At 41.3% G+C, this 27048-nt stretch overlaps 1 protein-coding gene across 1 annotated transcript in view; it reads right to left on the reverse strand.

The window, feature by feature from the left end:
- Positions 1-27048, reverse strand: part of LOC126109417 (intermembrane lipid transfer protein Vps13) — a 443304-nt gene that overhangs the window by 252293 nt on the left and 163963 nt on the right. The window contains exons 27-29 of the mRNA XM_049914452.1: positions 26399-26487; positions 21266-21495; positions 6179-6543 (exon numbers count right to left, since the gene is read on the reverse strand). Of these exons, the coding sequence (XP_049770409.1) occupies positions 6179-6543; positions 21266-21495; positions 26399-26487 (684 nt within the window). The remainder of the gene's footprint in view (positions 1-6178; positions 6544-21265; positions 21496-26398; positions 26488-27048) is intronic.

The following is a 27048-nucleotide window of genomic DNA, read 5'->3' on the forward strand; positions in this document are numbered from 1 at the left end:
ACAAAATGCTGCCCTGGAAACACTTCCATAATTATGGATGGCTACAGGGGCAGCATGACCCAATATTTCTGCAGGAGATTTGCAATGACTTTTTGAATCCGTGCTGCACTTAACTGCTGTCCTGTGCTGGGCAATAGGAAGTCTGACACTATATTAAGAGGTATCCCACAACATTTGTCACCTCAGTATAAGAGAATTCAGTTCTGGCAGAAGTAAAGAAGAGTAATTACCCTTTTTGCAATTTCTGTGCCCTCGGCAAGGCCATCAATTTTGTAGATCGTGAAATGAGAAGCCGAAAGTACTACACAAATTTTGCTATTTGGCTAGCAAATGCATGAAGTAAAGAGGATATTGATTGCAGATAAGCAGTACCAAGAAGAGTATTTTTGAAAAACATAATGTTTTAATAACTTTAAACGTTAGAAAATCTTTTAGAAAAGTATTTGGCTGGAGTGTAGCATTGTACAGAGGAGAAATGTGGACAATAAGAGGAGAACAGAAGCTTCTGAAGCGTGATGCTTCAATAGAGTGCTGAAGATTAGATGGGTAGGTCTGATAACTAATGAAGAGCTATCGAATGAAATTGAGGAGAAAAGGAATTTAAGGCGCGATGACTCAAAGAGCGATGTGTTCACAGGACACATCCCTAGGCATTAAGGAGTTTTTAATTTGGCAGTGGAAAGGAGTATGCAGGTTCAAAATTATAGAGGGAGCCCAAATCCAAACAGACGTAGGTTGCAGAAATTACAAGGAAATGATGAGGCTTGCACATGATAGATTAGTGTAGAGAGCTATATCAGACGTGTCTCCACACTGAAAAAACAACAACAACAACAACAACATCTACTACTACTACTACTACTACTACTACTACTATTATTACCAACAATAGACTGTCAAGGATCAAGAACTAATCAGAATCACAAAAATGTATTCTGAAATGCTTAAGAGGGGATGCGAGAAGACACAAAGAGAATTTGGCAAGAGAAACCACTGACAGCTAAGAGTACGTGAAAAACAAGAGAGAAACTTGTCTCATGCAGATATCACACTTCATTAGTGAAGATGTCACTGTAACTAATGACAGGAAAAATTTTTACAAGAAATCAAAAGCTTATTTACACATATGGTATCATAATACAAGAGATGAATTTAGAACATAGGCAGTTAGTAAGGCAAGTATTATGCAAAGATGGTGCTATGCATTCTGGATACATTTGAAAAAACTAATTGTGCAGATGTTAAAGCAAAGGACTGAATAAACTGAAAATTACTTTGTTTCACTCAATTAGTATCAAGCATCACATCCATCACTTGTAACGAAACCAATGTATTCAAAGAGCATTATTGGACAATTACAGGGAATGTCTGATAAAATTACACAAAAGTCGCAGGTAAATACAGAGCAGTTTGTATTCAAATGTGTTACGCTTCACTGTTGTACTGTCACAGTCACTCTAGGCAGCGACTCTGTAGGCCCAGTGCCATCCACATTAAGATACAGAGGATTTTATCTTCACAGCCTATATCTTCAATAGATCCATAACAAATTTCTCTAAAGTAATGAAATCATGATGTGCCAATTGAGGAATCAAAAAAGGAAGGCACTGGAAAATGATGGTTTTATGATATAAATTGATTGAATTGTAGTCCAAGTAATGCAAAATAGGAAATTCCTAAACTATTTACTGAATGAAATTTTCACTCTGCAGTGGAGTGTACACTGATATGACACTTCCTGCCAGATTAAAACTGTGTGCCGGACTGAAACTCTTAACACAGAATCTCTGCCTTTCACAGGCAAGAGGTATACTGATTAAGCTATCCAACCACAACTCACGACCCATCCTTGCAAAGCACACTCTGCTGCAGAGAAAAAATTTCATTTCGGAAACATCCCCCATGCTGTGGCTAAGCCATGTTTCTACAATATCCATTCTTCCAGGAGTGCTAGTCTTGCAAATACTGCAGGGCAGCTTCTGTGAAGTTTGAAAGGTATGAGACGAGGTACTGGCAGAAGTAAAGTTGTGAGGACAGGTCGGGAGTCATGCTCAGGTTGCTTAGTCGATAGACAGCTTGCCTGCAAAAGGCAAAGATCCCAAGTTCGAGTCTCAGTCTGGCTTATAGTTTTAATCTTCTACGAAGTTTATTTACTGTATGTATGTCGAGGAGCATGCTTTCCCAGAATCCCAACAAATTCATAGTTCCCCTACTTTTTTGAGAGAGAGAGAGAGAGAGAGAGAGAGAGAGAGAGAGAGAGAGAGTCAAGATAAAAAGGACCTTAAATTTATTTGACTCATATGGAATTGATTGAGGTCAGAAACTGCATCATAAATTCTATAAAATAATGTTTACTAACATTTAGCAGCACAATACATTTCGGCAGCTTAGTACAAGGACGGATCAAATATAAACCAGATTTAATTTTTTACTTAAATTCATTTGTTGAAAAACTCGAGGCAATTATAATTTATTTTTCCACATAGTCTCTTGCTATGGAAATGCATTTGTCCCAGCATATCGGCAGCTTTTTATGCCCTCATCATAACAAGAACTGGGTCGTTTCACCAGCCAGTTGCACACATAGTCTTCCACACCCTCACCACCTTCAAATCGTTGCCCTCCTAGAGTTTCTTTAACTGGTCCAAATAAATGGAAATCACAGGGCAATAAGTCCAATGCATTTCCTGTAGCTTGGAAACAGAGCTGCAGTATGGGGTCGCCCATTGTCATGGAGGAGGATGACCTGTTGAATCGATAAGTTTCGTCTTTTGCAGCGATATGCAACTCTCGCCTTGTTCAACAGTTCGCAATAGTAAGCAGCACTGATTGATTTTTTTTGTATGAGCAATGCACAATCAGCAAAATGTCTCTGTGGGGGGGGCAAAAAAAAAAAAAAAAAAAAAAAAAGGGGCCCGGTTGAAAGAACCAGGCCAGCTGACAGTCAAGTGTTGGCTTTCGCTGGTGCAGTCTCCCCTTTCCTTCGCCACTGCTTATTGGCTTGTTTGAATTCTGGAGTGCAGTGATGAACCCATGTTTTGTCGCAGGTGACACTCTAACTCAAAAATGCATCACCTTCTTCTACAAACCTTGCTGTGAGCCTCTCACAGACCTCCAAATGTCTCAACTTCAGATTTCTGGTCAAAAGTTTAGGGAACCCACCTGAAACAGTTTATGGAACAGTAGGTCGTTTGCTACAATTGCCTGATAGTATCAGGCAATCGTAGCACAAAAACTATCATCCATCTATTGTCATCAGTAATGTCTTTAACCGCATTACTGTTTTTGTCTCTAATGCTGGTCCGAGAATGGCAATTGTGTTGCTGATTTTCCACATGTTCTTGTCCTTCCTCGAACTTTTTATGCCAGGCAAATATACGCGTCCTTGATAATGTTTCGTCACCAAACTGTGCAGTCAATATTTGGCAAATTTCCACTGCTGTAACTCCTTCATGAGCAAGAAATTTGATCATTACGTGTTGCACAATGGAGTGGTGCACTTGTTGCTCAGACATTGTGAGCATTACTAACAAAATGGTGGGAGATATCTAACAGCACACTCTCCTCACTTCTAATGGTACCACCTAAGCATAGCATAAGTTTGGGGCCAGTCCTCCCAACTGTTGATGTTCAGGAACAAAAACCCCATTTATATTTGATCCCCCATTGTACCACCATCAGGTGCATAAAAGTGTGCACATTAACCTGAAATGTGATGAATATTTTCTGGGTGTGCCAGTGAGGCTATGTATCAAAATTTAACCTTGTACAGAAAGAGTCACTTATTTTGGTGTGAATCTTAAGTTAGATGTATGTGTCAATTGTTTTATTAATGTAATTACTTACATTTTTTGGAATTTATTTATCTGACACATAGAGCACCATAATAAACACATCACCACTTAAAATTTTAATTTTCAGATGTTTATCATTTCTGAAGGTGCCAGGGGTAAAGGGAGCGAAAGGCTATACAATTTGTACAGAAACCAGATGGCAGTTATAAGAGTCAGGGGTCATGAAAGGGAAAAGTGGTTGGGAAGTGAGTGAGACAGGGTTGTAGCCTATTCGCGATGTTATTCAATCTGTATGTATTGAGCAAGCAGTAAAGGAAACAAAAGAAAAATTCAGAGTAGGAATCAAAATCTATGGAGAAGAAATAAAATAAAACGAGGATAATGGAATGTAGTCGAATTAGGTCGGGTGATGCTGAGGGAATTAGATTAGGAAATGCAACACTTAAAGTAGTAAAGGAGTTTTGCTATTTGGGGAGCAAAATAACTGATGATGGTCGAAGTAGAGAGGATATAAAATGTAGACTGGCAATGGTAAGGAAAGCGTTTCTGAAGAAGAGAAATTTGTTAACATCGAGTACAGATTTAAGTGTCAGGAAGTCGTTTCTGAAAGTATTTGCATGGAGTGTGGCCACGTATGGACGTTCAAGGTGGACAATAAATAGTTTGGACAAGAAGAGAATAGAAGCTTTTAAAATGTGGTGCTACAGAAGAATGCTGAAGATTAGATGGGTAGATCACATAACTAATGAGAAGATATTGAATAAAATTAGGGAGATGCAACATTTGTGGCACACCTTGACTAGAAATAGGGATCAGTTGGTAGGACATGTTCTGAGGCATCAAGGGATCACCAATTTAGTATCAGAGGGCAGCGTGGAGGGTAAAAATCGTAGAGGGAGACCAAGAGATGAATACACAAAGCAGATTCAGAAGGATGTAGGCACTGGGAGATGAAGAAGCTTGCACAGGATAGAGTAGCATGGAGAGCTGCATCAAACCAGTCTCTGGACTGAAGACCACAATAACAACATCTACCCACTGTTGAGAAAAAAAAGCTTTTGAACATTCAGATGGACGGACAGACAGACAACCAACGAAGTGATCCTATAAGGGTTCTGTTTTTACAGGCAGGGGTATATAAATCTAAAAAGAGCTTGCATGTGACCCAAACTGTAATTAACACTCAAAATTTGCTGGATGATTACAACTGAGAGCCAAACTGGGATCAAACCTGAACATTCACATCCGAGCATGCCTCACAACCTATGCTCACAGCTTCCACCAGTACTTCGTGTCCCACCTGCCAAAGCTCACAAATATTCTCTTGCATATCTTGTGAAAGACAGTTTATAGTGGAAAATTAGGTTGGCCACAGCCTAGGGCATTGTTTCCAGAATGATTCTTTTGCTTTACAATACATAGGGACAGAATATTTTAAAAAAACGGAAGGGGAAATAATTGGGTTTTGGTGACACAATGCAAAATGAGTGATTTTTCTGAAATTCTGCAACGTTTCTAATTTTGGGATATAAAAAATGCTATAATCGACAGGATGGCAGTTTATATTCTTAACTGATAATTACGGACTGTTAAAACTGCATTTTGACTTCAAATCTCTTCTGAAGACTAAGGTTTGTCTTTAATCTTTAACTGGCAGTTCATTTCCCACATAATGATGTTTACTGTGATGATGAAAATAGTACTGAAATCAGCAAAAATAACGTGGAATTTGGTGGGAGGGGGGTTACTGTGAATTTAGGAAAAACAATACAAATTGGCTAAAAACACTGGATTTGACAAAAAAAACACCAAATTGACCAACAGAAAAATTGAATTTGGAAAAATGGAACACCGACTTTGAACGGTGGGGAAGTGGGAGGGGGAAACCAAATCTGGCAAAAATTAATGTTGAATTTGGCAAATATGTAAGCTCAAATCTGGCAAAAATATAACAAATAATATAGCAAAAAAATCTACGTCAAATGCGGCACACAGCAACACAAAATTTGGGAAAACATAGTGCCACATTTGGCAAAATATAGCACCAAATTTGGCCTTAAAATAAAAAGATTTTCCTGACTGTAACAATAAATTGTGAACTTTTTAGTCACTTTGCAGCAGCAATCACCATCAAAAAGTCAGGTCTTTGTTCGAAGAGCAGTATGGCACAGTTTTAATACATCAGAAAGTTCAAAACAGAGCATACTACAAATTAGAATGGAAGATTCAATGTAAAATGTCAGAACTCTTTCACAAAATGAAAATACAAGTCAACATTAAGATATCAAGCACTGCATGTCGGCAGAAAATCTTTTTCCTGCCATAGCCACCACCGTGTAAAGTCAGAATACGAGGTGAACAATAGACTCCGACAGGCAACTCACATTCATAATGATAGCATTGGTGTCGACGGTGTCCATGCTCTCAACCAAGATGATGTCCGGCATCTCGACGTGGATGTTTACAGTCATCATGCCAGGCTTCGGAGGTGACTCCCCTGCCAGCACCTGCTGAGTAGGAGTGGGGACCCCCTGCAGCGAAGTCGACGTGCGGCTCTGCTTGGCGATGGAGGAACGCGACGTCCGCGACGTCACAGCGGCCGGCAGGGGCCCGTCGGCAGTCGACGGAGTGGCTGAACTGCCAGCCACTTCAGCCTGTGCCTGGGCCATGCCACTGGTGAAGAAGTCTCCCACCTTCATTAGGTAGTCCAAACACACCACCAGGTCAAACCCAAACACCCGCACATCCACTGCAAAACAGAGAGACGAAGGTGATGCACAGCAGTCTGTACTAAAACCCAGCAATCAATTTGAAACTTCATATTTACAACTGACACACTCCTGCCAATAAGGCAGGAGCATAACGCGTTCTGCACAGAATGAGACGGAGAATTCTTTCTGACATCGTCAGTGTGCTCCCTGTGTCCTGTCTCACACTAATGTCTCTGTCAACTAGTTACACTTGGGTGACCACTGCATCAGCCACTGTTTCTGTTTCTGATTCTCCCCACAGACGTTTATATGCTGAAGAAATTGTATATGATGTGCTACCCAAAAGATCCCGTAATATATATATGTAGCTGGTGAAGTGTAGCTAGTACAATAAAATGCCGCCAGGTGATACCTTATACATCTACATCTACACGATTACTCTGCAATTCACATTTAAGTGCTTGGCACAGGGTTCATCGAACCACAATCATACTATCTCTCCACCATTCCAGTCCCGAACATCGTGCGGTAAAAACGAACACCTAAACCTTTCTGTTTGAGCTCTGATTTCTCTTATTTTATTTTGATGATCATTCCTACCTATGTAGGTTGGGCTCAACAAAATATTTTCGCATCTGGAAGAGAAAGTTGGTGACTCAAATTTCGTAAATAGATCTTGCCGCGACGAAAAATGTCTTTGCTTTAATGACTTCCATCCCAACTCGCGTATCATATCTGCCACACGCTCTCCCCTATTACGTGATAATACAAAACGAGCTGCCCTTTTTTGCACCCTTTCGACGTTCTCCGTCAATCCCACCTGGTAAGGATCCCACACTGCGCAGCAATATTCTAACAGAGGAGTGTAAGCTGTCTCTTTAGTGGACTTGTTGCATCTTCTAAGTGTCCTGCCAATGAAACGCAACCTTTGGCTCGCCTTCCCCACAATATTATCTATATGGTCTTTCCAACTGAAGTTGTTCGTAATTTTAACACCCAGGTACTTAGTTTAATTGACAGCCTTGAGAATTGTACTATTTATCAAGTAATCAAATTCCAACGGATTTCTTTTGGAACTCGTGTGGATCACCTCACACTTTTCGTTATTTAGCGTCAACTGCCACCTGCCACACCGTACAGCAATCTTTTCTAAATCGCTTTGCAACTGATACTGGTCTTCAGATGACCTTAAGAGACGGTAAATTACTCTTTGGGACCCTGTGTCCTATTCACAAATTTAAACTTGTTTTGACATTGTTAACGTAGGGCCTCCCCAGTATATAGAATGAAGGAAACATGTTTACTTAAAAACTAATGCACCGTCATAATTTACACACAATACAAATTTCAGAAACATGGTAGGAATGATTTTGCTATTGTAACTATGGAGTAATTAACAATTAAAACTCTAATATTTCCAAGTCATAGAGAGAAAGTTACTTTTATGTTTTGAAACCAGAAATTATTTGGAGCCCTAATAAAAATATGACATGATTTTTCAGTCAGAATCAAGCATACCCATGTTTTAATGGGTGTTAGTTAACAGAATCGTAATTATGACCATACAGAAGTATAAAATTTTCAAAAATGGCTCTGAGCACTATGGGACTTAACATCTATGGTCATCATAGATGACAAAACTACTTAAACCTAACTAACCTAACGACATCACACACATCCAAGCCCGAGGCAGGATTCGAGCCTGCGGCCGTAGCAGTCGCGCGGCTCCGGACTGAGCGCCTAGAACCGCTAGACCACCGCAGCCGGCTATAAAATTTTACTCGTACGAAAATTAATTAGGTGCATCTAGGCTTTTCATTCAATAAAACTGATCGCTCTGTTCACCTTAAAATGATAGCACAATTTTTCTTTAAGCCAGTTCAATACTATATGCAAATTAATGAAATATATTGTTGTGATGATAAAACATGTAATTTATAGGTGTAATAGAAACAGATTCCTTCCGGTCTTCGTATGAAATTATTCACTTCTATTCCGTGTTACTTTCTATGTGATTTGGGACAATGTATGCAAAAACTCTAATTGTATAAATGCAAAATTCAGTACGTAACAATGGCAGTAATTGTTTGAAACCATATAAACAGAGGCAATTTGTACACTACCATACTTCAGTCTTGGATCGAGTTTTGTATCAGCAGTATGTTATCAGACTTCGAGAGTCCTATGACGCACGTTTCCCGCCAAACATCTAGCATGCGAAATAAAATCCTTCTTAAACTAACTAGAGTCACTAAAACTTATTTAAACCATTACACGATTTCTATGAGATGATGCAGCAACATCAAAATGAACCTACAGCAGCATCAAGCAGCAGCACCCTGGATTGCACAAGATACGTATAAAACTGGTGGATAATATTTATTTTCATGCTAGTACTGTGTTGTAAAATGTGGTATACTGAACATTCTTTATCTTGTGTTAAGCTACAATACTCAACCCAAACTTCACCACAAAAATATTCTCACCACATTTTATTACAAAGCAAGCATTTAGAGATTGACACCTTAGGTCGCAGTCAACTTACAACTGTTTTAAACATTTCCAATATGACAAAATGAGATTTTCATACTGCAGTGGAGTGTGCGCTGATATGAAACCTCCTGGCAGATTAAAATTGTGTGCCGGACCGAGACTTGAACTCGGGACCTTTGCCTTTTGCGGGCAAGTGCTCTACCAACTGAGCTACCCAAGCACGACTCACACCCCGTCCGCACAGCTTTACTTCTGCCAGTACCTCATCTCCTACCTTCCAAACTCTTCCAGAAGAGCTTCTGTGAAGCTTGGAAGGTACTAATAATTTTCAAGTTATTTACTAAACACTAAATTTGGAATGAAATTGTCTCTATTCATAATAGATTAAAACCTGAGTTGAAACAAGGCCCCCGGAGTAGACAACATTCCATTAGAACTACTGACAGCCTTGGGTGAGCCAGTCCTGACAAAACTGTACCATCTGGTGAGCAAGATGTATGACACAGGCGAAATTCCCTCAGACTTCAAGAAGAATATAATAATTCCAATCCCAAAGAAAGCAGGTGTTGACAGATTTGAAAATTACCAAACTATCAGTTTAATAAGTCACGGCTGCAAAAAAACTAACACAAATTCTTTACAGACGAATGGAAAAACTGGTAGAAGCCGACCTCGGGGAAGTTAGTTTGGATTCCGTAGAAATGTTGGAACACGTGAGCTAATACTGACCCTATGACTTATCTTACAAGAAAGATTAAGGAAACGCAAACCTACTTTTTTAGCATTTGAAGACTTAGAGAAAGCTTTTGACAATGTTGACTGGAATACTCTCTTTCAAATTCCAAAGAGTGGCAGGGGTAAAATACAGGGATCAAAAGGCTATTTACAATTTGTACAGAAAGCAAATGGCAGTTATAAGAGTCGAGGGGTATGAAAGGGAAGCAGTGATTCGAAAGGGAGTGAGACAGGGTTGTAGCCTCTCCCCGATGTTATTCAATCTGTATATTGACCAAGCAGTAAAGGAAACAAAAGAAAAATTCGGAGTAGGAATTAAAATCCATGGAGAAGAAATAAAAAATTTGAGGTTCGCCGATGACACTGTAATTCTGTCAGAAGCAGCAAAGGACTTGGAAGAGCAGTTGAACGGAATGGACAGTGTCTTGAAAGGAGGATATAAGATGAACATCAACAAAAGCAAAACGAGGATAATGGAATGTAGTCAAATTAAGTCGGGTGATGCTGAGGGAATTAGATTAGGAAATGATACATTTAAAGTAGTAAAGGAGTTTTGTTATTTGGAGAGCAAAATAACTGCTGATGGTCGAAGTAGAGGGGATATAAAATGTAGACTGGCAAAGGCAAGGAAAGCGCTTCTGAAGAAGAGAAATTTGTTAACATCGAGTATTGATTTAAGTGTCAGGAAGTCGTTTGTTAAAGTATTTGTATGGAGTGTAGCCATGTATGGAATTGAAACGTGGACAATAAATACTTTAGACAAGAGAATAGAAGCTTTTGAAATGTGGTGCTACAGAAGAATGCTGAAGATTAGATGGGTAGATCATACAATTAATGAGGAGGTATTGAATAGAATTGGGGAGAAGAGGAGTTTGTGGCACAACTTGACAAGAAGAAGGGACCGGTTGGTAGGACATGTTCTGAGGCATTAGGGGATCACCAATTTAGCATTGGAGGGCAGTGTGGAGGGTAAAGACCATAGAGGGAGACCAAGAGATGAATACACTAAGCAGATTCAGAAGGATGTAGGCTGCAGTAGGTACTGGGAGACGAAGAAGCTTGCACAGGATAAAGTAGCATAGAGAGCCGCATCAAACCAGTCTCAGGACTGAGACTACCACAACAACAACAATTTGTATTCATTACAAAGAATTCTATTTACAGCACTTGTTTACATTGATGAAATAAGACATTTGTACCAAGTTTCAAGACTTTACTGTAAATAACAATCATTACAAGGACTCTTAAAGAGGCAACTGAGAGGTATGTTCTATTGTCCATTCCATTCTAAAAATACTAGCTGGCAAAGTTTAAATGAAGTTGAGCTAAAACTTTTTCTGTAACTAAAAGCAACTTAAATCCATTCATATAAAAATTAAGAAGATTGGAAATTGTTGAACAACAGAGATATTAATTAATATGTATCTGAGAAAGGGGCCATTTACATGCTGCTACCTGTGCCTACAGCAGTGGATAGCAGATGTTACGTTTGATGGCCCGTAGTGTCTACATATAAATACAGCCACTGAAGCAGGAAGAGGAGACACTTTGCACTGAGATATCAATCTGCCTGCATCAGACAAACATCTGTGTGTGCCGTGCCTTGGATGATGTCACAGCCAGGCAACTACCAAATGCATTTTCTGTAGAAGTATAAAGTGAACTCGTGAGGACTGTACACAGTCCTGAATCACTTAGTTTTCACAGAAGTAATGGTTTGTGTGCCGCTCATAATGCTGACAAAATCGCATGGCAAGTGGCGAAATTATTTTCCACTTTTAAGGCGAGCAATTAACTTTGAAGATTAGAAGTCGGGGTTGTAGATTATTTTACTTGGAACTTACTGTAGAGGTCGTCTCTGAACTGCTAATAATTCTGTTTCTGATAGGGACATTGTTATCATCATCATCATCATCATCATGAATATTATGAGGGTTGACTAAAAAGCAATGCATCCACCTTCGCAACTCTTCAACAGTTGACAGCGTTGGAATGCGGCAGGTACTGGCTTGTTTTGTAGCCTCTTCTCTACAATTCCAGTTGGTGGAAAGCCTTAGCACTGAACAGTTGTGTAAAGTATGGAACCCTGCACAGACGTTTGGTCAATGTGATTTAAGCAATGTGCAGTCATTGAATTCTTGACAGCAGAAGGTGTCACCCCAAAGCAGATTCATCAGAGAATGAAAGCAGTTTATGGTGATTGTGTTGATGTGAGTACTGCGCGTTGTTGGGCAAGTAAATTTAAAGATGTTGAGGCAGGAACATCTGACCTGCGTGACAAATACTTCACGTGCCACCACAGCATAACTTCAGAGACAATCTCGCCACCGTACGGCATCCTCCATACAGTCCAGATTTAGCACCACCTGACTTACATCTGTTCCTGATAATGAAAGACGATCTGCGGGGACATCATTATGCTTCTGCTGAAGACGTTGAGAGAACTGTTAGACTCTGCTTACAGATACAGAGTGTCGACTTCTTCTGTGATGGTTTCAGAAAAGTTGCTCATCATTGGTAGAAATGTATCCAATTTGCTTGTGATTATGTGGAAAAGTGAATATTGGTGATTCAACCAAACAGCCCTCGTCAAAGATTTACTATCCTACACTCTTACTCTCTGCTGGAAGTATCACTTTGCCATGAAGAAAAATGATCCTAATCCTACCCCTAATGATCCAACTCCCCAAGACACTATCCAAATTGAACCCTGCATGGAACAGTTCCGTCCTCCGTCACAGCGGGACCCACCACCTCTTCCTCAAAATCACCCTCTCCAAACCTTCCAGGAATTTCTGACTTCCAGCCTTGCCTCTCAGTCCTTCTTAAAAAACCTTAATCCTACTCCCAACATCACCACTGCTGAAGCCCAGGCTATCCGTGATCTGAAGGCTGACTGGTCCATCGTCATTCTTCCGGCGGACAAGGGTTCCACGACCGTGGTACTTGATCGTCGGGAGTATGTGGCTGAGGGACTGCGTCAGCTTTCAGACAACACCACATACAAAGTTTGCCAAGGTAATCCCATTCCTGATGTCCAGGCAGAGCTTCAAGGAATCCTCAGAACCTTAGGCCCCCTACAAAACCTTTCACCTGACTCCATCAACCTCCTGACCCCACCGACACCCCGCACCCCTACCTTCTACCTTCTTCCTAAAATTCACAAACCCAATCATCCCGGCCGCCCCATTGTAGCTGGTTACCAAGCCCCCACAGAACGTATCTCTGCCTACGTAGATCAACACCTTCAACCCATTACATGCAGTCTCCCATCCTTCATCAAAGACACCAACCACTTTCTCGAACGCCTGGATTCCTTACCCAATCCGTTACCCCCAGAAACCATCCTTGTAACCATTGATGCCACTTCCTTATACACAAATATCCCGCACGTCTAGGGCCTCGCTGCGATGGAGCACTTCCTTTCACACCGATCACCTGCCACCCTACCTAAAACCTCTTTCCTCATTACCTTAGCCAGCTTCATCCTGACCCACAACTTCTTCACTTTTGAAAACCAGACATACCAACAATTAAAGGGAACAGCCATGGGTACCAGGATGGCCCCCTCGTATGCCAACCTATTCATGGGTCGCTTAGAGTAAGCCTTCTTGGTTACCCAGGCCTGCCAACCCAAAGTTTGGTACAGATTTATTGATGACATCTTCATGATCTGGACTCACAGTGAAGAAGAACTCCAGAATTTCCTCTCCAACCTCAACTCCTTTGGTTCCATCAGATTCACCTGGTCCTACTCCAAATCCCATGCCACTTTCCTTGATGTTGACCTTCACCTGTCCAATGGCCAGCTTCACACATCCGTCCACATCAAACCCACCAACAAGCAACAGTACCTCCATTACGACAGCTGCCACCCATTCCACATCAAACGGTCCCTTCCCTACAGCCTAGGTCTTCGTGGCAAACGAATCTGCTCCAGTCCGGAATCCCTGAAGCATTACACCAACAACCTGACAACAGCTTTCACATCCCGCAACTACCCTCCCGACCTGGTACAGAAGCAAATAACCAGAGCCACTTCCTCTTCCTCTCAAACCCAGAACCTCCCACAGAAGAACCACAAAGGTGCCCCACTTGTGACAGGATACTTTCCGGGACTGGATCAGATTCTGAATGTGGCTCTCCAGCAGGGATACGACTTCCACAAATCCTGCCCTAAAATGAGATCCATCCTTCATGAAATCCTCCCCACTCCACCAAGAGTGTCTTTCCGCCGTCCACCTAACCTTCGTAACCTCTTAGTACATCCCTATGAAACCCCCGAACCACCTTCCCTACCCTCTGGCTCCTACCCTTGTAACCTCCCCCGGTGTAAAACCTGTCCCATGCACCCTCCCACCACCACCTACTCCAGTCCTGTAACCCGGAAGGTGTACACAATCAAAGGCAGAGCCACGTGTGAAAGCACCCACGTGATCTACCAACTGGCCTGCCTACACTGTGATGCATTCTATGTGAGAATGACCAGCAACAAACTGTCCATTCGCATGAATGGACACAGGCAGACAGTGTTTGTTGGTAATGAGGATCACCCTGTGGCTAAACATGCCTTGGTGCACGACCAGCACATCTTGGCGCAGTGTTACACCGTCCGGGTTATCTGGATACTTCCTACTAACACCAACCTATCTGAACTCCGGAGATGGGAACTTGCTCTTCAATATATCCTCTCTTCCCGTTATCCACCAGGCCTCAATCTCCGCTAATTTCAAGTTGCCGCCACTCATACCTCACCTGTCATTCAACAACATCTTTGCCTCTGCACTTCTGCCTCGACTGACATCTCTGCCCAAACTCTTTGTCTTTAAATATGTCTGCTTGTGTCTGTATATGTGTGGATGGATATGTGTGTGTGTGCACGAGTGTATACCCGTCCTTTTTTCCCCATAAGGTAAGTCTTTCCGCTCCCGTGACTGGAATGACTCCTTACCCTCTCCCTTAAAACCCACATCCTTTCGTCTTTCCCTCTCCTTCCCTCTTTCCTGATGAGGCAACAGTTTGTTGCGAAAGCTTGAATTTTGTGTGTTTGTTTGTGTTCGTTTGTGTGTCTGTCGACCTGCCAGAACTTTCATTTGGTAAGTCACATCATCTTTGTTTAGGTATATTTTTCCTTCATGGAATGTTTCCTTCTATTATAACTATATATATATATATATATATATATACCTAAAATTCCTTCATGGAATGTTTCCTTCTATTGGAAAAATATATCTAAAAAGAAAGATGATGAGACTTACCAAACAAAAGCGCTGGCAGGTCGATAGACACACAAACAAACACAAACATACACACAAAATTCTAGCTTTCGCAACCAACGGTTGCCTCGTCAGGAAAGAGGGAAGGAGAGGGAAAGACAAAAGGATTTGGGTTTTAAGGGAGAGGGTAAGGAGTCATTCCAATCCCGGGAGCGGAAAGACTTACCTTAGGGGGAAAAAAGGACAGGTATACACTCGCGCACACACACACACACACATCCATCCGCATATACACAGACACAAGCAGACATTTGTAAAGGCAAAGAGTTTGGGCAGAGATGTCAGTCGGGGTGGAAGTACAGAGGCAAAGATGATGTTGAAAGACAGGTGAGGTATGAGCGGCGGCAAATTGAAATTAGAAATTAGCGGAGATTGAGGCCTGGCGGATAGCGAGAAGAGAGGATATGCTGAAGGGCAAGTTCCCATCTCCGGAGTTCTGACAGGCTGGTGTTAGTGGGAAGTATCCAGATAACCCGGAAGGTGTAACACTGTGCCAAGATGTGCTGGCCGTGCACCAAGGCATGTTTAGCCACAGGGTGATCCTCATTACCAACAAACACTGTCTGCCTGTGTCCATTCATGCGAATGGACAGTTTGTTGCTGGTCATTCCCACATAGAACGCTTCACAGTGTAGGCAGGTCAGTTGGTAGATCACGTGGGTGCTTTCACATGTGGCTCTGCCTTTGATCGTGTACACCTTCCGGGTTACAGGACTGGAATAGGTGGTGGTGGGAGGGTGCATGGGACAGGTTTTACACCGGGGGCGGTTACAGGGGTAGGAGCCAGAGGGTAGGGAAGGTGGTTTGGGGATTTCATAGGGATGAACTAAGAGGTTACGAAGGTTAGGTGTACGGCGGAAAGACACTCTTGGTGGAGTGGGGAGGATTTCATGAAGGATGGGTCTCATGGATCCTCAAATCCTGCCCTGAATCCTGGCAGGTCAATAGACACACAAACAAACACAAACATGCACACAAAATTCTAGCTTTCGCAACCAACGGTTGCCTCGTCAGGAAAGACGAGGAATGTTTCCCTCTATATTTTTGGGAACAGATGAAAATCGGATGAGGCCAAGCCAAGACTGTACGGAGGATGATGTTCGACAGTAAACCCGAGGAGTCAGATTGTCGTAGATGTCACAGCGCTCGTGTGTAGTCTGGCACTGTAATGCTTAAAGAGAGGGATTTCCATGTGTGGGTGAACTCTTCAAATTCTAAACTTAATTACAGCATGCTGTTTTTCACACACCTACATAGCTATGTTTTTCACCCCCATGTTACACCCTATAATCTGAAGCCCTCTTGCAGGACGGGACTGCAAATACAGGGTTGTCCATTGATAGTGACCGGTCCAAATATCTCACAAAATAAATATCAAACGAAACTCGTCTAGGTTGAAGGGGGAAACCAGATGGCATTATGCTTGGCCCGCTAGATGGCACTGCCATAGGTCTAACGAATATCAACTGCATTTTTTTAAAAATAGGAACCCCCATTTTTTATTACATATTCGTGCAGTACGTAAAGAAATATGAATGTTGTAGTTGGACCACTTTTTTTGCTTTGTGATAGATGGCGCTGTAATAGTCACAAACATATAAGTACGTGGTATCACGTAACATTCCGCCAGTGCGGACGGTATTTCCTTCATGATACATTACCTGTGTTAAAATGGACCATTTACCAACTGCGGAAAAGGTCGATATCGTATTGATGTATGGCTACTGTGATGAAAATGCCCAACGGGCATGTGCTATGTATGCTGCTCAGCATCCTGGACGACATCATCCAAGTGTCCGGACCGTTCGCCAGATAGTTACGTTATTTATGGAAACAGGAAGTGTTCAGTCACATGTGAAATGTCAACCACGACCTGCAACATATTATGATGCCCAAGTAGGTGTTTTAGCTGCTGTTGCAGCTAATCCGCACATCAGTAGCAAATTGTGCGAGAATCTGGAATCTCAAAAATGTCGGTGTTGAGAGGAATGTCGTTACACGTATTGCCAAATGCATTGAGGTTGGCGCACAACGTTTTGAGCATTTATTGCATTAATGTGGTAGGTACAGGTAATCATGCTGTAACAGCATGCGTTCTCAGAAATGACAAGTTCACAAAGGTACACGTATCACATAGGAACAACCGAAATAAAATGTTCAAACGTACCTATGTTCTGTATTTTAGTTTCAAAAACCTATCTGTTACCAACTGTTCGTCTAAAACTGTGAGCCATATGTTTGTGACTATTACAGTGCCATCTTTCACAAAGCGAAAAAAGTGGTCCAACTAAAACATTCATATTTCTTTACATAGTACACGAATATGTAATAAAACTGGGGGTTCCTATTTAAAAAACGCAGTTGATATCCATTTTACCTATGGCAGCACCATCTAGCGGGCCAACTGTAGCACCATCTGGTTTCCCCCTTCAAGCTAGACAAGTTTTGTTCTCTGTAGTTTTTTTCGTTTGGCGCTTATTTTGTAAGATATTTGGCCCGGTCACAATCAATGGACCACCTTGTATATAACCATGAAGAATAAAGACGTACAATGTTGGTAACATCTGTTTTGTTTAAAAAGTTTTAAAACTTTTCACATAAAAAAATTGGAGGCATTACTTTTCAGCATACCTTTGTATGATGGCCATAACCATCTACTATCATTCCACTCAAATTGCTATCTGTGCAGCCGCTGCATTGAATGGTGGTGTTTCCTGGCACCAAACTCTGGTCCCCAGTGTTCAAGCTATCACTGTCGGGTGCGGACCCCACAGTGTGCTTTTTCTTTTTCTATGCTCAGTGCAGGGTTCCATGTATGACTCAGTTGTAGGCCACAATCATTAATTAGACCATCTTGCATCTTAATTTCAATGGCCTCTTTGATCATGTAATCCCAGGAGCAGTACAATTGCCTATGTACTTTACTGTTGTTGTAACCCCTGGTATGGCCAGCTTTTACTGTGTTTGTCACAGCTGACTGGGTGATTCAGTGTGACGTCAATGTTCACAGCATCTCTCTTCTACCACGCTTACAGTTTGCCTAATGTCTGCTTTGCCACACCGTCAGGAGATTTTGGAGACTCCTAATTTGAAAATGCCTAGATTATCCTTCACTGTGCCCTGATACCATCTTCTACCAGTTGTAAATTTTCATGTTCTCGTTGTAGCCTAATAAGTACTTTTTCCCAGAATATTCTTCTGTATGGAGCTGAAATGAACCTGTAGATAGTGAGTGTTCAACAGAGGTGAGGGTATCATCAGGAGTGTCCTAGGAAAATGTATTTATACGACTGTTCTGATTTTCTATATTCATAAATAATCTGACGGGCAGGGTCAGCAGCAGTCTGCAAATATTTGCCGATAACAGTGGTGTGTACGGGAAAGTTTTGTTGTAGGATGTCTGCAGGATGATACAAGATGGCTTAGACAATATTTTTAGTTGGTGTAATGAATGGCATATCGCTCCAAATGTAGAAAACTGTAAGTTGATGCCGATGAGTAGGAAAAAATAATTCTGCGATGTTTGAATACAGCACAAACAGTATGTTGCTCAACACAGACATGTTGATTACATAGTCAGACATAACATTGCAAAGCAACACGAGAAACAACAAGGACATAAGGATGGTAGAGGGGAAGGTGAAGAGGCAAATTTGTTTATTGGCACAATTTTAGAAGAAAGTGGCTCATTTCTAAAGAAGACCACATACACTATGTGATTAGAAGTATCCGGACACTCCCAAAAACATACGTTTTTCATATTAGGTGCATTGTGCTGCCACCTACTGCCAGGTACTCCATATCAGCGACCTCAGTAGTCACTAGACATCGTGAGAGAACAGAATGGGACTCGTATGTTGTCAGGTGATTGGATAGCACTTGTGTCATATGTCTGTACTAGGGTGTCCATTCATCCCGTTTTTCCCGGGACAGTCATGTTTTTTACCAAAATGTCCCGCTGTCCCGAAAGTTTTTTACGCTATTTACGCTAGGAAGCGTGTGATGACTTTCAGCATACCCCAAACATGTACCGAACTGTCAAAAATCGCAGGTAATTTTAAACTCACTATAGGTTACGAATAACAACGAAGATTCAAATCTTCTAAATCGATCCACTGAATCCGTCCTTTCGTTCCAGAGATACTCTACACCACTGATACTTGCTCTCTGGCTTTCGTCACCACACTGTTAATGATTTGCAATGGGCAATCACTGTTTCATTATGTCAAAATGAAAGTGTAATTTAAAAAACGAGTTTCCTTTTATCACTGGTAGTGGAGAAACTGTAGAATGTATGTTTTGCAGATCAAAATTTGCTATTGGTCATGGCGGAACGTATGTTTTCGTTAGTGAACTCTCTGTGGTCAGACGAAAAAAAACAGAATGAAAGTTGAAACAGTGAGGGCCTTGCTCATTGTCAAAACACACTTTAATGGTGTATCGTGTACCGACTTTTTACGATACAATTTCAAACGAAAATGCACTTCTTGATAAAGTACATAAAAGTGAAAAGTACGGTGATAGTGTGGCAGAATAATTGAAAAAAGTGATTTGGGATCATCTGAGTGCACGTTGTAAAAGTAAACTTGTATGTGTGGTGGTGGTTAGTGTTTAACGTCCCGCGACAACGAGGTCATTAGAGACGGAGCGCAAGCTCGGGTTAGTGAAGGATTGGGAAGGAAATCGGCCGTGCCCTTTCAAAGGAACCATCCCGGCATTTGCCTGAAACGATTTAGGGAAATCACGGAAAACCTAAATCAGGATGGCCGGAGACGGGATTGAACCGTCGCCCTCCCGAATGCGAGTCCAGTGTGCTAACCACTGCGCCACCTCGCTCAGTAAACTTGTATGTGTATTAAATTTAGTCAATACAATATTTATGTCCCATTTTTTTCTTCATTGTCCCAGGTTTTTCTCAAATTTATTTTAAATGTCCCCTTTTTCAATGAAAATGAAATGGACACCCTAGTCTGTACACAAGATTTCCACACTCCTAAACATCCCTAGGTCCACTGTTTCCAATGTGATAGTGAAGTGGAAACGTGAAGGGACACGTACAGCACAAAAGCATACAGGCCAACCAGGTTGAAGAGGGTTGTAATGTGTAATAAGCAGACATCTATGCAGATCATCACACAGGAATTCCAAACTGCATCAGCATCCACTGCAAGTACTGTGTGTGACAGGTGGGAGGTGAGAAAACTGATTTCATGGTTAAGGGCTGCTCATAAGCCACACACCACACCGGTAAATGCCAAACAACGCCTCGCTTAGTGTAAGGAGCGTAAACACTGGACGACTGAACAGAGGAAAAATGTTGTGTGGAGTGACAAATCACAGTACACAATGTGGCGATCCGATGGCATGGTGTGGGTATGGCGAATGCCCGGTGAACGTCATCCGCCAGCATGTGTTTTGCCAACAGTAAAATTCGGAGGTGGTGGTGTTATGGTGTGGAGTGGTCGTGTTTTTTCATGGAACGGGCTTGCACTACTTGTTGTTTTGCATGGCATTATCACAGCATAGGAATACACTGATGTTTTAAGCACCTTCTTGCTTCCCACTGTTGAAGAGTAATTCGAGAATGGCAATCGCATCTTTCAACACGATCGAGCAGCTGTTCATAATGCACGGCCTGTGCCGCACTGGTTACATGACAATAACATCCCTGTAATGGACTGACCTGCACAGAGTCCTAACCTGAATACTGCAGAACACCTTCGGGATGTTTTGGAACACCGACTTCGTGCCAGGCCTCACCGACCGAGATCGATACCTCTCCCCAGTGCAGCACTCCTTAAAGAATGAGCTGCCATTCCCCAAGAAATATTCCAGCACCTGATTGAACATATGTCTACAGAAGTGGAAGCTGTCATCAAGGCTACAGATAGGGCGAACACCGTATTGAATTCCAGCATTACCGATGGAGGGAGCGACGAACTTTTATGTCATTTTCAGCCAGGTGTCTGGATATTGTTGATCACATAGTGCGCATTTTGCATAAGGACCGTGAAGATTAGATAGGGTAAATTACAGCTCTTATGGAAGCATACTGAGTCATTTTTACCTCACTATGTTCGTGAGTGGAACAGGAAAGGAAACTACTAGTAGTGGTGTACCCTCCGATATGCACCATATGAAGACTTGTGGAGTATGTAATTAGATGTACATTAGAAATTAGCGATTTGTGCTACCTGTTGTGCCTTCGAGTGATACACGAGACTTTTGTCACACAATTACACCACGTAATCCTCACCGAAGCTGTCGCCATCCTTCTGCTGGTAGGTGAGGTCCAGCATGGAGCGGAAGGCACCTTCGGTAGGTGGCGTCCCTCTCGCCGGTGAACCACTCTTGATGGGAGACGCTTCCGGAGCGGTCCCTCTCTTTCGCTGCATAAGGCGCGTCAGCGCCTTCTCCCGGCCGAATCTCGTATCGTCGAGCATACAGTCTACCAGCAGAGCGGATACGGCTATGCAGCCATCTGACCTGTACAAAAATATAATTACATACTGATCGATATCTAAATATTCCTCGCAATTTTCCCCATTTTTATAGGGAGTCAGATGCTGAATACTTCCATTGTGATCACCATTTCTCAGTTTATCTGTTTAACTCGACTGTTCTGTTTGTGTCTATATGGTCGAAAATGGTTATGCATTTCATTTCTCAACATTTAAATACCACAATAACTTTATGAAACGTGCTATCTTCGGCTGAAAATGCATAAGAAATACATGTATGAAAATATTTTTTGAATATTTCAAGTAGTTTGGAAATAAACCTTAATAGTGTTATATGTAACATTCAAGTCATTGTGACCCAACACAGATCATTACTTTCAAGTAAATTTTTATTAATGTTGTGTTATACTATATGGTAACAATGACTTTTATTGTTCTGATGTACAGTGAACAATCAACAAAGCCTCTATATTTATTGTTACTGATCAGTTTGAACTGTGAAAACACGGCAATTAGATCATTGACTGATATTGAGTTGGCAGAATTAGTAAATTCCTCAAACGATGTCAGAACACATTTTGGGTTTGCAGATCATGAGAGTAACATGTCTGAAAAAAATTCTTCTGATGACAGTGACAGCAGTCCACAGCTTGCATAAAATAGTTTACAATTTTTCCTGTGCAAAAGTGGGAACATAGAGTAGCAGTTACACCCACCAGCAAAACATTGTTGCCTATCCACTACGAATATCATCAAGAGAACCCCAGGGGTTACCAGCTATTCGTCCAGCAAAATAAGTGATGTAAAAAGTTCATCTGCAGTGGTATTTCATACAGTGCTTCAAAATGAAATAATAAATATGTCAAATATTGATGGGCAGGATATTTTTGAAAAGTCATTGCTAGTAGAACACACTGCATCACGGAAACATTTACCAAGAACAAGTTCTCTGAGAATAAAACCCTGCAGTTGTGGCAAGTGTGTCAGAACAGGTAACAACAATAAAACCTACTAAATGTACACACTGTAACCTGTGTCCAGATAGCAATGACAATAAAACACACTTTGGCAAATGTGTTTATTACATTTTGCACAAACACATGCCACCTATTTAATTCCCAATTGGAAAGTGTAAGAATAAAAGAAAATAAATATTCTGCTTTCAAAAATAATTGCCTATATTAAAACCTGTTGTTTCGTATTTATGATTTTGTCAATGTTTGTGTGTCTTATGTCCACAATGCATTAAGTAAAGTAATTAAAACATGTTCAAATGAGTGTGTGAATTCCTAAGGGACCAAAATGCTGAAGTCATCAGTCCCTCGACTTGCACACTACTTAAACTAACTTATACTAAGAACAACACACACATCTGTGCCCGAGGGAGAACTCGAACCTCCAGCAGGAGGGACAAAGTAATTGAAAAAAGTATGAAAAGAATAACAATGTGATACTTCACATGAAGGATGCCTTACAGTAAACTGTCTGCTGTTCCAAATTACCATATGCAAATATTAAAATGACAATTGTTTTGAAATATAGTTTTGTAAATACTTATCATCATCATCATCATCATCATCATCATCATCATCATCATCATCATCAACATACTGGTATATAACAGTGTCAACAACAGCACAAAAATTTTCCACTAGTTGAAGTATTTTTTGCAATATTTTAATGTCGGGTCACATTGACGTGAACATTATATTTGTATAGTAAAAGTGATTTGAACAGCAGGGTTAAGGGAATTTGGACTGGCTGTAAGAGAGTTAGCAATATTTATTTATACTATAGTTTGGAACAGGTGAGGCAATACTGACCTTACGACTTATCTTAGAAGAAAGATTAAGGAAAGACAAACCTACGTTTCTAGCATTTGTAGACTTAGAGAAAGCTTTTGACAATGTTGACTGGAATACTCTCTTTCAAATTCTAAAGGTGGCAGGGGTAAAATACAGGGAGCGAAAGGCTATTTACAATTTGTACAGAAACCAGATGGCAGTTATAAGAGTCGAGGGGCATGAAAGGGAAGCAGTGGTTCGAAAGGGAGTGAGACAGGGTTGTAGCCTCTCCCCGATGTTATTCAATCTGTATATTGAGCAAGCAGTAAAGGAAACAAAAGAAAAATTCGGAGTAGGTATTAAAATCCATGGAGAAGAAATAAAAGCTTTGAGGTTCGCCGATGACATTGTAATTCTGTCAGAGACAGCAAAGGACTTGGAAGAGCAGTTGAACGGAATGGATGGTGTCTTGAAGGGAGGATATAAGATGAACATCAACAAAAGCAAAACGAGGATAATGGAATGTAGTCGAATTAAGTCAGGTGATGTTGAGGGTATTAGATTAGGAAATGAGACACTTAAAGTAGTAAAGGAGTTTTGCTATTTGGGGAGCAAAATAACTGACGATGGTCAAAGTAGAGCGGATATAAAATGTAGACTGTCAATGGCAAGGAAAGCGTTTCTGAAGAAGAGAAATTTGTTAACATCGAGTATAGATTTAAGCGTCAGGAAGTCATTTCTGAAAGTATTTGTATGGAGTGTAGCCATGTATGGAAGTGAAACATGGACGGTAAATAGTTTGGACAAGAAGAGAATAGAAGCTTTCGAAATGTGGTGCTACAGAAGAATGCTGAAGATTAGATGGGTAGATCACATAACTAATGAAGAAGTATTGAACAGGATTGGGGAGAAGAGAAGTTTGTGGCACAACTTGACAAGAAGAAGGGATCGGTTGGTAGGACATGTTCTGAGGCATCAAGGGATCACCAATTTAGTATTGGAGGGCAGCGTGGAGGGTAAAAATCATAGGGGGAGACCAAGAGATGAATACACTAAGCAGATTCAGAAGGATGTAGGTTGCAGTAAGTACTGGGAGACGAAGAAGCTTGCACAGGATAGAGTAGCATGGAGAGCTGCATCAAACCAGTCTCAGGACTGAAGACAACGACAACAACTATAGTTTGCAGCAAATTTCTATGTGTACACTTTTTTTATTTTAGACCACTTAGAGAATATGTTTTCTATAACATTACATTATTGTGTCTAAAATACAGAGAAGAGTAATAAATTATGAAACAGAATAACTTGCAGTAATTATCCCCAGGAGGCATAATGCGTCATCCTGCTGATAAGGCAAACATAAAAGTAGAAATGATGAACTCACTAGCTTTCAGAGCTAACAGCTTGTTCATTGGGGATGAGAAAGAAATTCACTGGGTATGGTTGAAAGGGAACGGCAGATTACTCAAGCCTAGAATGAAAAATACCTCTCTATAGTGAGGATGAGTGCTTGCTAGCTGCCGAACATGCTCTACAACATGACTCAAGAGACCAGATTCTCCCACCCAATACTAGTTTTCTCTTAATTCTGGATATCGGAATTTGCCTGCAACCCATCTTCACAACTTCTTGGGTGTAAATTCGTACCTTCTCAACTTTCACCGCCACCATCACCATCTTTTGCATTTTGTTTTTATTTATTATGCCTCATTTAATCATCTTCTTCATTACTTCTGTTTCTCATTCACCCCTACCCCCAGAAAAAAGAATCTCCTCTTCCTGCCATTTCTTAACTGCATTATTCGTCAGTCTTCCTCTTTATTTTACTCATCTTTACTCTTCACTGTGCCAGAGATTTGCAGCAACCCTGCCTCCGTACGTTTGGTGGAGAGACTCCAAGATCCAATAAAAGCTGCTTTGTTTGTATACCGACCAGTTTCGTCCCTCACGGACGAGGGCGACAGAGTCCTCCTAAGGATTTTCTGATATTAACAGCTGCAGGGAAAGCCAGTAAAGTTGCAAACGACTCGAGTTTGAGTACCTGTTTCGCCACAAGGAACTGCCGCCGAGCAGCTAATGACAGCTCGCCTTCCTCTGCACGTAAGCTCAGTACGAGGTTCGTCCTACAAGCTCGTGTGTCAAATCTGATGCCCTTGTGGTGTAGGGAGTTGAACATCTTTAAATATGTTGGCCTTGCTCAGCCATAGACCATACAACAACAAACACGACGTGGGCGCACCATACCCTTATAGAACTGCAACGAGGAAGCAGGATGTATCTGCACCCCAGTTCTTCCTGTTCGAGCACTTTATAATATTCAGCACTCCACAGGCTTGTGTTTTCAGCTGCTTGAGATGTGGCAACCAAACAAGTTTGCTATCGAATAGGACACCTAAAAACCACACCGCCTCCTTAAACATCACTGGACAATGGGTAGCTGGAGAAAAGTGAATCAGAGTGATGAATCAAGCTTTACCCTGCGACTATCCTATGGAGGGTCGTCGGTTTGGCAAATGCCTGGAGAATGTCGCATGCCGTCATATGTCATATGGAGGAGGGGGTGTTGGTGATGTTTTCCATAGTTAGGGTGTGGACCCTTTACTGTGCTCAAGGAAACACTAAATTTGGAAGAATATGAAAGAATTTTACAGTATAGTGTACTGCTTACAAAGACAATGACGGTTTTAGCGGCATGACAATGCACCTGTCACGAAACAATGTTGGGAGGCAATGGTTTGTGGACAACAATATCGCTGAAATCGACTGGCCTGCATCAACCTGAACCTAATGGAACATCTTTGGGATGAATTAGAATGCAGACTTCATTACAGACCTCAATGTCCAACATCACTATCTTCTCTGGTTTTGGCTCTTTAAGAAGAATGGGCTGCCATTCCTCCACAGACATTTGGATACCTCACGGAAAGTATCCCCGGCAGATATGAAGCCATCATAAAAGTGCAGGGAGGGTATGCCCCATGCTAATGTCTATTAAAAGGTATCCAGATAATTTTGATCAGATCCTGCATTTTGAAAGTGAGAATACTTTCAGCAGTTCTAAACATTTTGCATTGATTTCATACATAAAAAAAATTAAAAAAGTAAATAAGTTGAGAACTGCTCCAAATCCACTTCTATTCGTACCTTATGTGGCCCTTCAGTGACAGGACATGCAGCGTGAAGCGAGCGAGGCCCGCATTGTCGCTCCGCAGCGGAGAGTCCGGCCCGTCCAACTGCAACACAACACGACCATAAAACAAAACCACCGTGCTATACTATGTACCCACTACAACCTGTAATGGCTGTAGCAGTTTATATATTTAATAACTGGATTGTCTGAAAGTCAGCCTTATGCAAACACAATTAGTTTATTGTTTTATTTACATAGACATGTTTCAACACCTATTCGTCATCTTCTGTGGGTCAGATTTTTATTTCTGTGAAGTACAATATCATATTTATAATAATTTGGTTGCTGTAGGCCTAAGGATTACAATATATGCAATTTGCTTCATTTTGTTTAGACACACGCTAAAATTACATCACTAACTGAACTGTATTATTATACATTGGTTTTAGTACTCGTTTTTGTCTTTTTTCGACAGCGTGTCATCTGCAAACTAGCCGTGAAGAAAATTATTGCGTATTTGTGAAGATCTGTTTTGTGGATAGAGGTTATGTGCATTTCTGCTCTCGCATTTTTGTCCTGTTTCATGTGTCTAGTTGGTGTCTCAACCAAATTCTATTAAGTGCACTGCTTTCACACAGAGTATGTTGTCAGAAGTGTCTGCTCA

Source organism: Schistocerca cancellata, chromosome 12 (assembly GCF_023864275.1).
Source record: "Schistocerca cancellata isolate TAMUIC-IGC-003103 chromosome 12, iqSchCanc2.1, whole genome shotgun sequence".
NCBI classification, from domain to species: domain Eukaryota; kingdom Metazoa; phylum Arthropoda; class Insecta; order Orthoptera; family Acrididae; genus Schistocerca; species Schistocerca cancellata.